The 13,653-nt window shown below is 32.9% G+C and overlaps 1 protein-coding gene across 4 annotated transcripts in view; it reads right to left on the bottom strand.

The window, feature by feature from the left end:
* VPS13C (vacuolar protein sorting 13 homolog C) overlaps positions 1-13,653 on the bottom strand; it is a 203,366-nt gene that overhangs the window by 158,383 nt on the left and 31,330 nt on the right. For all 4 annotated transcript variants that reach the window (XM_069098385.1, XM_069098386.1, XM_069098383.1 and 1 more), the window contains 4 exons: positions 7,709-7,768; positions 3,601-3,660; positions 3,128-3,208; positions 1,923-1,989 (listed from right to left, as the gene is read on the bottom strand). In XM_069098385.1, the coding sequence (XP_068954486.1) occupies positions 1,923-1,989; positions 3,128-3,208; positions 3,601-3,660; positions 7,709-7,768 (268 nt within the window). The remainder of the gene's footprint in view (positions 1-1,922; positions 1,990-3,127; positions 3,209-3,600; positions 3,661-7,708; positions 7,769-13,653) is intronic.

Here is a 13,653-nt window from a genome sequence, read left to right as displayed (position 1 = left end):
ACTAAGCATAAGACAACAAACAAATGATTTTGTAGTAAACTACAGGAAAAGGAAAAAACAATTATGGAGTTCTGTGGCTTCAAATCTCAGGCACACTGGGGAAAATCCTTGTGGAAAAACTACAGGAGAATAAGGAAAAGTCACACAAGATAGGCCTGCAATGTTCATAATTAGAGAATATACATACTGATGTGATCAAGATGCATCTGAGCATATGAATGGCTCCAAAGGGAATCTATATAAATCTACATATAATTAACTCATTCAATTTTCTGTTTTGATGCTACCTACCATTTTGCCATTTACCGTTTAACTGTTCATTGTGTTAAGTTCTATCCAAGAGGAAATAATAAATAAAGCAGAATTCAAGTCAATCTTCTGTAAAACTCAGAAATATGATCATAAAAAAAATGGTAAGATACAGAAATCCTTGAAAAATTAATTCAAGATGGAAAACAGCATTTAAAAGATATGCTATAAAATGTGTTAACTACTGACTTATTTAGAAGTTAACTATTTGTCATGATTCATTATTTTAAATATCCTATCCTATTGACAATTTGCTTCCATCAGGTATGTTGCCAAAGTTCCTAAAGTCAAACAAAAAGTTAAACTGATAATCAGCATATCTACAGAATGGCAATTCATTAGTAATCAAAATATAGAATTCTTTGGTTTTTTTGGAGGGCAACTGGGGTTAAGTGACTTGCCCAAAGTCACACAGCTAGTGTGTCAAGTGTAAAATACAGAATTCTTAAAAGGACCATTTCAATAATTAAAAAATTATTTACTAGCTATTTTTCACTCATAGTAGAAAACTCAATATAATTCATCATATAGTTAAATATGAAGAAAGTTCAGAGTTTTATAATCTGGGAACTCTTTAAGGCTGATCTCTGGTTTCCTCTTTAAAGGTTAACTTGACACTAAGAAAACCATATGCATTTTTTAATTTTAAAAAATCAAAAGGATAAATTATTCAATATAGTATGGTGTTAGATATTATTTCTCAAAGCTAAAAAGAGATGGTACTAAAGACATTGCTGTATTGAAGAATCTATGTCATTTATTATTTGGAGAAAACATAACATTATACAAATGGATTGATTAGGCAATTAATGAAGAAAGTAAGGATTTAAGTCTTAATGACAAAGAACTGATAGTGAAATATAACTCCCTCCTTTTGGCAGAAAGATGGCAAATTGTCAGTGTGGAGGAAGGCTTACAATTCATATCATGCATGGCCAATGGGATTGATTGTTTTTCTTAACTGGGTCAATCAAAGTGATCATTGGGAAGTGACATCTACATCCTTTTGCAAAGGATCAGTAAAAAATTTTTTATTAAAAGAAAAAAAGTATGGGGCAGGTAGGTGGTGCAGTGAATAGAGCACCGGCCCTGGAGTCAGGAGGACCTGGATTCAGATCTGGCCTCAGACACTTAACACACACACACACACACACACACACACACAAACTAGCTGTGTGACCTTGGGCAAGTCACTTAATCCCAACTGCCCTCCAAAAAGCAAAAAAAAAAAAAATGTGGGGGCGGCCAGGTAGCACAGCAAGTAAGAGCACAGGCTCCAGTGTTGAGAGGACCTGGAGATAGAATCCTGGGCTCAGACACTTAGCACCCACCCAGAAACACCTGGCCGTGTAACCTTGAGCAAGTTACTTAACCCCAATTGCTTAGGGGCGGCCAGGTGGCTCAGCAGGTAAGAGCACCGGCTCCAGTGTCAGGATGACCTGGATCAAATCCGGGCTCAGATACTCAGCACCACACCCAGAAATAACTGGCCGTGTAACCTTAAGCAAGTTACTTTTAACCCCTATTGCTTTAAAAAAAAAAAAAGACATAAAGGAAAAATAAAAAGTCACATGTTCTAGGAAAGACACAAGATTAATTTAAGCATTACTTACTATACTGATAGTTTGGAGATCCACTCCTACTACTACTACTCGAAGGGATTCCACTTTTCAAATGATCCTAACCAAAGGAAAAAAATTTTTAAAAATCAAAGCAAAAGAAATATGTAAGTATGTATATGTATATTTTGTATCCTGCGGCAAATATATATAAATACATATATATACATATATATGTGTGTGTGTGTGTATATATATTATGAAAGGAAGAAAAGATGAAATTAGAACTTTTTCTAAACTTAAAGACTGAATAATAACTTCATTTTCCAATGAGACAAATGCCAAAAGCAATTTGCAGATTCATATTTTGTTTCAAGAAATAAAAAAGTTGTTCTAAAATAATCTTAAAGACTTAGGAGCTCATTTTAAAATACAAATAGAATAGAATTTTCCTTTTAAGAGCTATATTTTAAAAGCATTGATGGAGAGTACATATTAAATTCTCAAAAATAATACTTCCCAGTCATTACAATTAAGATATACAGGATCACAGATTTAGAATTGAAAGGGTAATTTTAGAGCATAAATATATGAAAAATGAGGCTGTATCAGTTTAATCCTTAATCTACAAAAGAAAATTTAAACAAATACATGAACAGTACTATTCACTTTTTTCATTAAGTAAACAGTTCTAAGTAAAATGTGTACTCAATAAAATTATATTTTCAATTTCACCCAATAATTTTGGAGACAGTAGTGAAAATGCTAGTACCTTACTAATAAAGTTGGACATCTAACCAAGGTTAGATACCTCAGATCTGAAATAGTATAATTTTGTTTACAATAATTGTTTTTAGATTGGGAGATAGAAATTATGATATGAAAAAATCCCAATGCTGTTTCTTTATACTTTCTAATTAGTATTTCTAAATAAAAATTATCCTATTACTAAATAGTTTTCAAAATGAATACTTTTTGTTAATTTCTTTCAAAATTGGCCTAAAAAATCAAGAGTGTTAAGTCCTCTTTTACAAATGTAAATCATGGCCCCTTTGAAAGGTGAGTCTATAAGAGACACGAGGGTAAAGAAATTTATCACTCTGAATCCAACTTGATGATCTATTTAGCTGGGTTGGTCGTTGAACAAAGTCATGCATGGATGGGTTAGGATCCACACTGCTTCAATGACATCTGAGAGCTACTGATGAATTTAAGTTTTCAAGTACGTATCTGGACAATAAATGCATAAAGTGAATTACCAATATCTGTTCCTTGGATCCCCGGTAACATGTACTGCAGTTCACATTCCAATAGGCACTAAGACTATCAAGGCGTACAAGCTATAAAAGAAAAAAGATTAATGCCACAACCAATAAGAACACTGTCTTTCCCTGATAACTTTTTTATCTTTGTAAAAGGTATAAAAGAAAATTTAAAACATTCTACTCAATTTCTACTTAGAAAACTTTCATGAAAAACATCATATGAAGGAAATATAAGAGCACAGAACTCTGGAACTATTAAAAGAATACAATTTACATACTGAGAAATTTAAAACCTGAGAAGCTAAGTGATTATCTCAGTCATAGAGAGAATGAAAAAGCCAGGAGTAGAATCCAGATTTCCAGCTTTCACGTTCTATTAGCACATTCTATTAAACCAAGGTATTGTTAAGAGACAAAATAAATTTTCCTATATTAGGAAATAAGAAAATTCATCTCTAATGCATTACCTTGTATATGATCTTTGCAGCTTCATTTAATATACATGGAGTCCAATTTTCATTAGCAGTCTAAAGATTTGGAAAAGGAAGACAAAATTAGAATTTGAAAAGATATTCTGAAGGTCAAAATGCATAAAACGAATATATTTTGCTCAAAACAAAGCAACCTAAAAAAAATGACATACTGATTCTTTTCTGAAAAACATAACTTTATTGTCACTTAACAGAAAACAACAAAAAAGAAAATGTGATAGATGAATTTTCTATCTATCTCTGAGTTATTTTAACCAGTTCATAATTCATAGTATTTTTAAATGTTTATTAGAGGAAAATTCAATCAGATTTACTTCACTTAATTTAGCCTGCAAAACTAGTACTAAGAGGTGATTCAATAACAGTTGATTATATGAAAACATATATAAATGTGGCCTTAAAAGTTCTTAGCATTACTAAACTAAAATAAGCTATTTATTCCACTAAAGAAGACAAAAACATGGGGTGGCTAGGTGGTGCAGTGAATAAAGCACCGGCCCTGGAGTCAGGAGGACCTGAGTTCAAATCCAGCTTCAGACACTTAACACACACCAAAAATAAAAAAATAAAAATAGCCATGTGACTTTGGGCAAGTCACTTAACCCCAATTTCCCTCCAAAAAGCAAAAAAAAAAAAAGACAAAAATGAGAAACTCCACTATCTACTTTACAGAGGAGTCAATTATTGCATCTTCTCCACTAAAAATGAAAGTCTTTGTTAAGAATACCTATGCATCTAAACTTTAGTAGAAATTAAAACATTTTATATGACATTATAGCAATTTTTTTAAATCTAAAGGGTGCATAGCCAAACACGATGGGAGGGCATGGAAGGGTCACTAACTACACTATTGGAAACAATATTTATTTGATTTCTTGGCTGGGTATCTGTAAAAACAAACAGCTAAAAATATTATATGTTCAAATATAATTTAGAAAGGGTTTTGTATCTTCAAAAAGAGGAAAGAGAATAGTTTAGAAAATAAATCTGCTAAAGAACCATGACTATATTTCTTTTCTATATAGATTTATAAGGGTAAAAAGAAAAAACTAGGAAGAGAAAAAAAAGAATGGAAGATTAACCTGGAGTGGGGGCTGAAAGGATACTCATCTTGAAGTAAACAAGAATCAAACTTTTGGAAATGTGTCTAACAAATTCAATCACATAAAGTAAAACAAATGTCACAAGACTGCTGGGATATTTTTTTCAAAAATAAAAAAACAGTTTTAAATATGTTAAACATGTAACTCTCAGGGCTTTCAACAAACACTGAAATAGTTTCCACACTTTTAGGCAAAGTGAATTATGCATGCATAGGTTCTCCTTCCTAAATGCTTCTGTCGCTTTCTCTATTTCTCTCATTCTCTCTTTCTGTCCACTTGTCTCTTTCTCCTATGTCCAAATTTTCTTTCCTTTCCTATTTTCTGCCATAATATAGATCTGAAATATATTCTATTAATACAACTAAAATAGTGTTATGTTGCCTGTCATAATTTAAAAAGAAAATTAATAAAATTACTCTGGTATTCTGAGAAAAGTAATAAAATTAAATTTACTTTTGAATTATGTGGCCCATGATTTTTTTTACCAGTGATCCAAGAAAAAAATGGCATCTGACTCCTAAGCTTCCCAAGCAGGCATCCTCTGTTCTTCTCACTCTATCTTTGTTGTCATAATGCTTGGAATCCAAATTTATTTGTATATATTTATGCCCAAAAAAGTATTTATGATTAAGTCTATGAACATGAAGGATGGTACAAAGCCCATAAAATATTTCACAATCAGAGGATGTCAGAGCTGGAAAGAGGGATATTAGAGATTATCTAGTTCAGTATTTCAAACCCAAATAGAAACAAGGGGCATTAAACCATACATAAGAGTCCCTACAGGCTGCCCATCAACTTATCAAAGCCATAAGGAATGAGACAGGAAAAACAAAACAATTCAGAGTCATGGGAGCCAATGAAAGAGTTTTGAAGAAAAAATATGACTCATATAAAATGTTACGGAAAGGTACAGATGATAACAATGACTAAGAAAAAGGCACTGGGTGCTATAAAGGTCACTCATGATCTTGAAGAAAGCCATTTGGGTAACATGGTAGGGGTAAAATCCAGATAATAAGTGCTTAATAAATGAATTGGTAGTCAAGAAATGGAATCAATGAGTGTGACAGACCATATTTTCAATAAACTTGGTAACAAAGGGAAAGAGATCAAGAGAATGTGCCAGCTTAATGGAAGGAGGGTTGAAAAATAATTTTTTTTAATATAAAGACTTTTTTAGGAGTCCATGTAAATGAAGAGGCTGAAAATGAGAAAGGGAAAAATGATGTAAGTAGGAATATATAAAAGAGGAAAAGGTAGGAATCAAGAGGATAGGTAGTAGTAGGGTCAGCATTGGAAAGAATGGATAGTTATTCCTCTGAGAAAGGGGAAAGAATGAGAAGATGGGTGAGGGCTGAGAAATGCTATTGTGAAGCGTAAGTAGGAGGCAAGGTCACCAGTTAAAAATAAAAAGAACAAAAATATTGGATTGACAAGATTCAGAAGGAGGGGGAAGATTTCAAACAGCCATTGTATGATGAAATTCAGTGAAGAAATTAGGAAGGGGTTGCTGACCAAGTGAAAGGGTCCAGCTAACATTTGATAAGCATGAATTTGCTGATTGAATGAGAAACAGACCTTTAAAGCCTAACTTTGACCTTTACAATTCTAGCATAAAATAAAAAGTTTCAAGACTTACCAAATCTACTCATATAATTGTTTTTTAAAAGATATTTTACAAATAAATAGAAACAAAATATTATGTAAATAAATTACTCTCGTGGTGACTAGATGAAACACAAAAATCTCTTAGAATCAATCTAGAGGTAGCCTAAAAGCATAATTTTTCCTTGATGGCACCTCAAAGCCAGAGAAAAACAGTTAAATAAATATGAATGTAATTAATCACAATAAGTTCTTTTCACAACCCTTATCATGCCTCTTGATACTGTTCACAATTACAAACTAGTGAAACACATAATGCAAAGAAAATAGTCTATGTACCACTGCAAAAATATGAAGGAGTGAATAGGAAAGTAACTGATAAAGAAGAAAACATCAGTAAACATATTTATTGAATACATTCACTTAATAAAATTCCTGAATTGTGAACTGTTTTTTAAATGATCACTACTCTGCAAATAAACATCTTTATGAATCACAAATTACCTGTTTATGAATCTTCCTAATATAAGTATATTTAACAAATTTTTAGACATCTGTACATAAGTGCCAAAATTTTAAAGATATTTGTAGAATTTGTAAATTGTCTCTGTTCTTTGAAAAATCTACTGGTATTGTAAAAAGCATTTGTGCAGTGAGATTTGTTTTTTCTTTCATATAAATGTATCAACTTCTCTATTAAATAGAAAAGGTAATAATTTCAGACTTCTTGTATAATTAAAACTGAGAACCAATAAGGTAAAATTTATTTTCTTTAATAGGTCAACCAGTTTAATATAAACCTCCTGTAAAATAATTCAACTAGAGGTGGTTGTTGGGGTTTTTTGCTTATACTTTCCAATCTATGTCTTCAGCTCAAGGCATATAATTTGATTGTCTAAATAAGTCAGGCTACAAAAACTGAAAGGGAAATTCTGAATGTAGCATTATGCTAAAATTTAAAATCACTCACAAAGTCATATACTTCATTGCTATAAAGAGTTTACTTTAAGATTAGCTTTTAATTGTTAGAATGTAAGAAACCTGAGGGACTATTTCATTTGGTTTTGTATCCCCAGAGTCTAAGACAGTGGCCAATACACAGTAAGCACATAATAAATGCTTGGTTATTGATTTAGACTGATTATAGATAATTTTATTAAATGCAATGCTTATAAAAGCCAACTCAATTTTTTAGAAAAACAAAGAATTAACATGATAGAACTTTTCATTTAATACTCTAGAATTTAAAAGGGTAGTGGTCATAAATATAAATAGTCACAATAATCTGCAGGTGCTATAAATAATTAATCCTCTGCCTTTATAATAATATTTTACACATTCCATAAAAACTACTGAAATAAAATCAACATTACCAAAAGACTAAGTTCTCCCAATGTCACTCCCAATGAAAGAGGTTGCTTTGGATCAGTCACCTATCAGGGAAAAAAAATGAAATTTGCAATGAAATATATAACACTCCAGAACAGAAGGGGTGTGTGTGTGTGTGTGTCTCTCTGTCATGTTATATATAACATATATGCTTAAAACATATATAATCATATACATATGCACACAAACACACATATGCATACACATACATATACATATATCCATTATCTAAATTTTCCCCTATCTAGCCTGCTGGTCAAAGCTTAAATCTGCAAAGAAATCACTAAAAGGGCAAATTTATAGAAGGTAAGGAGAAGGGAGGAATCATTACTATAACCCTTTAAAGTACAGAGTAGAACATTAGAAATAGTAGTGAAGAAAAAAAACACAGTTCTCCAGGTTTTGAGTCCAGTGGTGGGTTCAGTTAAAGTGGGTAAAGGGCACTTATTACCTATATTTTTGTCTCAGTAACCTTAAACATCTCTCTCAATGTTTACTTATGTAAGCAACTAAAATGTTTTCTTCATACTTTCTAGAGCTTGAGTATTTTAAATTTTTTCTTACATTATGAAACATGTTATCCAATTCTTTAATGACCTAAATAATGAAAGATGCTAATTTATTCCAAGTGCTAATTTCAGGAAAAACTGAATTTTTTTTTTCTCATAGAGATCTAAGGACAAAATTATGAATTTTCTTTATTTAAAAATACAATGATAACAATTACGTTCAACACAAGATTTTTGTATCTGCATTTAATGCAACCTATTTTCAAATGAAAGCTATTTGTTTCTTCCAGTAGATAAGGCAAAAGGACTTAAGGCACTCCTCTGTATTCTACAGACTATTAGGGAGAATGAAGTGTCTAATCCTTTAAAACAAAAAACAGAGAATGAAAGGTCCTATTTAAGGTTGAAAAGAAAAGAAAAAAATCTGAAGAAACAGAAGGAGTTTTTGTGTTTTCTTTGAAAGTTGGAGGAAGAGTATGAGAAAAAGAAGGAAGGAAAAGGAAGATCACTAAACACTTGGAGCTAAGTAATAAATCAAAGTTTCTTCCCATCAGATTCTTCCTGTTGTGGATACAGAGAATAAAAGGATGAAGAGTCTAATACTTGTGACTGGTGACTCACTAATGAGGTAGATAGTTGTCAATCTGACGATAATAAAAATATATTCTTTTTTGAAGGGGGAGGGGAGTATTTAAGCAGGAATGGAAAGAAAACCAACCAACATTTACTAATTCTGTTGATTACTATTTCCAGTGATTTATACTGAAATTAATTATACTACAAAACTAGATCTACAAAACATTACTAAATATGAAGTCATGGGCAAGAAATAAAACCTTTTAGGAGCATAGTTACTGGTTTGTTTTTTTTTTTTTTGCCTTTTTGAAGGGCAATTGGAGTTAAGCAACTTACCCAAGGTTACACGGCTAGTTGTGTGTTTGTGTGTGTGTGTGTGTGTGTGTTTTAAGTGTCTGAGGCCAGATCTGAACTCAGGTCCTCCTGACTCCAGGGCCAGTGCTTTACTCACTGCGACACCTAGCCGCCCCAATAGTTATTGTTTCTATCACTGCTGCCAAGTGAAGCCAAGAAAAGAAAAAAAAAATAGATTTGTGAAGTCAACAACTGGTTTTGAAGACTGTGTCTGAGAACAGGAATTAATTTCTGGACTAAAGTTTAAAACACAGAAATGATGGGGATGAAGTGTACCTAACAAGGTATAAAGGAAATAATGAAAAAAAATGGCAAATGGGACAGCTAAATCACTTATCTAGGCTATGATCCCTAAATAGGAATGGAGAATGAGAGATATGCTTCAGGGCTACAAAGATAAATGTCTTTATTTTTTAAAAATGATAATAGCATTAGAGTAAAAATGTATTTGTTTGAAGCATTGTAAATATAATAAAAAGAGCTTTAAATTAAAAAAGGAAGGAGTAAGGAAGTAAAATGCCTACATGTATGTATTCACCAAGCTCAATCCTAAAGAGAAAGACTACAAAAAAGTAGAGAATTTCTTGGGATACAAAAATCCAAGAAAAAAGCCAAAAATACAGCCTAGTGGCTAAAGATGACTATATATAAATGAACTATGGCTAATAAGCAAGGGGAATATACATCCTAAAGAGTCAAATTTGACATCATAGGTATTACTGAAATTTGTTTCGATGGGACTTATTAGAATATAGCTAGGGAAACTTATACCTTATTCAAAAAGAAGAGGAGAGTTAAAAGTTAGGCAGAGCAGCACTGATATACTCATGTGAGAAAATACAAGAATCAAAGGGGAACACATTTAGGTAAGGACCAATGGAGAAAGAAGTAGAGTTAATATTGTCATCTAAGTTTACTAAAGACTATATGAACATAAAGAAAAAATAGAAGAGTGTTCAAATAACAAACCTGGTACAGAAACATGATAAAGAAGTGACAAGAATCTGAATTGTTCAGAACATTTTCTCAGCCAAAAGCAGAGTTGCTAACAGTTTCTTGACTTGTCTTAATGGTAACTTTATCATTCAAAAAACAGGAACAAAGAAAAACTAATTTTCTGGATCTGACTCTCATTAACAAGGAGGAACTGGCTAGTGGGCAAGTGGAAAGCTTGGAAAACAGCAACCAATGCATCTTAAAGTTTGTTATAAAAAGAAGCAATCTAGGAAATAGTATAACATGTACCCTAGATTTTAGACGAGAAGATTTCAAAGGGTTAAAAGGTATGTAGGATTCTGAACTAAAATCCTACAGAAGTCATCTTAGATGGAATTGAAAGCTCCCCTATGATGAAACCCCCAAGACACAAAGGGAAATAATACTCATAAGTAAGAAAAGGAGAAACTGAGATCGATGTGGATACATAGTGAATTTGTCAATCATCTTAGATTTTTTAAAGACATGTACAGAAGATAGAAACAAAGGCAGATAGGTGATGGAAGAACATAGCACTGTACTATAAAAAAAGTATCAAGAGTGCCAAAGCTCAAACTGTACTAAAAGTGAAGTGAAAGTGAAGGACAATAAAAAATGGGCAGGAGAGCAGGAGCTAGACTAATGAGAAAGAGGACCAAAAAAGGAATAAGACTGCTAGATAGTAAAATTACTTGATTTTTACTTTGTCTCTGTTTTGTCTGTCAAAAAGAATCATTTTTAGGTTTAGACAAAAATGATTAATAGAAAGTTGAAACCCAAGATAAACAGGAAGACAGTAAAAGAGTTCCTGATGAGATTGTCACCAGGGAAGAGGAAAAAAAGGCAGATGTGACTGCTAAGCCACTTATTTAGGATACAATCCTTAAATAAGCATGGAGAATGAAAGACATGCTTCAGGACAACAAAGAAAAAGTGTCTTGATTTTTAAAAAATAACTATGGCATTACAGAAAAGAGATGGGAATCTGCAACTACTGGACAATGAGTTTGACTTCAAAACCTTACCAAAATTCTAGAACACACCTTTAAAGAGGAAATTAAATTGAAACACCCAGAAAAAAAAGCAGTGATCACAGAGTCAGTATGGTTTCAATTTTGATAGGGTTATGAGACTAACTGTAATGTTAATGAAATAGGAAGATTTTCCCCACACATTAATAGGCCTAAGGCATGGAGCCTGGGTCACATGGAACTCAGTGTGGGAGGAGCTTGCCCAAGGAGAAGAGAGAGAGAGAGAGACAGAGAGAGAGCAGCAGCAGCAGCCGCAGCGTAGAGAGTGAGGCAGGGCTGAGAGAGAGAGAAGCAAGCTGTTGAGTAGGGCAGGGAGGAATCTGCCTAGGGGAACTTGTTTTTATGGGGAGGCCTGACAGAAAGAAGGTTTAAGATGCTGGCGCTCCCTGGATTAGTGTAAAATCCCTGTTAAATCTTACCTCCTGGTATTCTAATGATGTCCCAAATAAATATTTTGGTTTTGCCTTTGAGGAAGAGAGTTTATTATATTTTGCAAATCTACCCTGGAAATACGCATGCATATTCATAGCAGCTGCTACTGGTATCCCATTGGCATTACACTAGCACTTATTGTGTTTCTGACCTGGGCCGGTTTTCATCTCCTTTCCAGGGGCTCACCATACTGAGGTCTCATATAGTGCAGAGTCATTCTATATAGCCCACTGAAACTCAGAACTCAAAGCTCAAAAGATCCACAAGCCTCAACCTCCCTGGCAGTTGGGACTGCGGGTGTACAATATACAACATCTTGTTTAGCTTATAAAAGACTTGGCTTGGGGTGAGGAGGAAAGGAAACTATATTATATCTGTCTTCAAGTATCTGAAAGACTGTCATGTGCAAAAAGTACTATGCTTGTACTCCTTAGTATCAAAGGTCAGATCAATAACAATAGATGGAAGTTGTAAAGAGGTAGATTTGGGATTGATATAAAGAAAATTTTCCCAACAATTCAAGCTATCTAAAAATAGAATGGGCTGCCCTGGGAGGTACTGGATCCCCCTTTATTAGAAGTCTTACAAAACAGGCTGGATTCACCATTAAGAAGTATGCTGCTCAAAGGATTCTTGTTTGGATACTGTATGGACTGGAGTAATATTTTAGGTTTACTTAAGCAGATTTGGGTTTTTCCCCTAGTTTTATAATTTTTGTGAGGAATTTAATTTTAGCCCCAACATAAAAGTAAATCTAATGTTTGCAATTATTTCCAAAATTAAGCTGTAACCTCCAGATTTTATTGGTATTTTAAAAACTCATTAGTCGGTTTGTTAACCATCAAAGAGCTTTAATACATCACAAGAGTCTGCTTTGTTTTGTTTTGTGGGGTGAAGGGTGTTTTGGTCCCAAATAAGAATTTCTTTGGTATTACTGAACTCCCTGTGAAGAAAGCCACTCCAGCCAGAGGAGATATGCTCTACAACTTAAAGTCTTACAGAGTTGCTTTCAACAGTAAAAGTTAACCTTTTACTGTCGCCTGGCTTAAATTACACACTGTACATCAGAGGCAAGACCTGAACCTAAGTGCTACTGACTACTAGGCTGCCTCTATGTCATGCTGCCCATCAACCAGGATCTTTGACAACATTCTGTTAGATTTTTTCATACACATTACATACACACACATACCACACACACGTGTATACGTACACATACAATGTTAGCTATATTATATAAATACATATGTCATTAACCATATATTATCATTACTATAATTAAATATCTATGATGCACAAAGCACTGTGCTATACACAGGGAGAAATAAAAAGTTAAATAATAAAATATGCTTCCTTGAACTTAAGAAGTTAATAGTAGCATTTACAACAATTGAAGCTAAATGGAATCCTGTTATCAGACATGACTTTTTTTTAAGTAATTGGGGAAAGCATATTACTCTCTGATTCCCAGGATACATTTCAGAATAATCTCTGAATTTCATCCATGTGCAACTTCAAGTAGAAGATTACCTTTTAGCTTGATGTGTGATTATAATTGGATTTATGTGTAACAGTAAATGAAATTCAAATATATCTTAAGGTGCTATCAATGACTATATCATTCAATCCCCTATATCTTATCATCACTATGACTATAAGAAAATGGCTTCATTAAAACTTTTTGTAAAACAAAATATTTACCACTCCTTTCTTCTAAACCATTTTCTTCTTTAAATACACTTAGTTTTCCTTAACTCTCATTTTAACACAAACTACAGTCATTATGCTAGCATTTTTATTATTCTATTAACTACTGAGGGTTTCTTTTTTCCTTTTTTATTATACTACTGAATCAAATCTTAAGACTCTCAAATCAGAAAAGGCTAAAAACAAGTCGGTCTTTGCACCTTTACCTTAGATCCTATATCAAGGTATTTTTATTTTTGCCTTTTGGAGGGCAATTGGGGTTAAGTAACTTGCCCAAGGTTAAATGGCTAGTTTTTTGGTGTGTGTGTGTGTGTGTGTGTGTGTGTGTGTGTGTGTGTGTGTGTG

The sequence above is a fragment of the Petaurus breviceps genome, unplaced genomic scaffold (genome assembly GCF_028583685.1).
Source record: "Petaurus breviceps papuanus isolate PSGF00001 unplaced genomic scaffold, PetGlider_PUasm1.0 37, whole genome shotgun sequence".
NCBI lineage: Eukaryota > Metazoa > Chordata > Mammalia > Diprotodontia > Petauridae > Petaurus > Petaurus breviceps.
The sequence above is the reverse complement of the archived record's forward strand: the minus strand, read 5'-3'. Positions and strand labels throughout refer to the sequence as shown.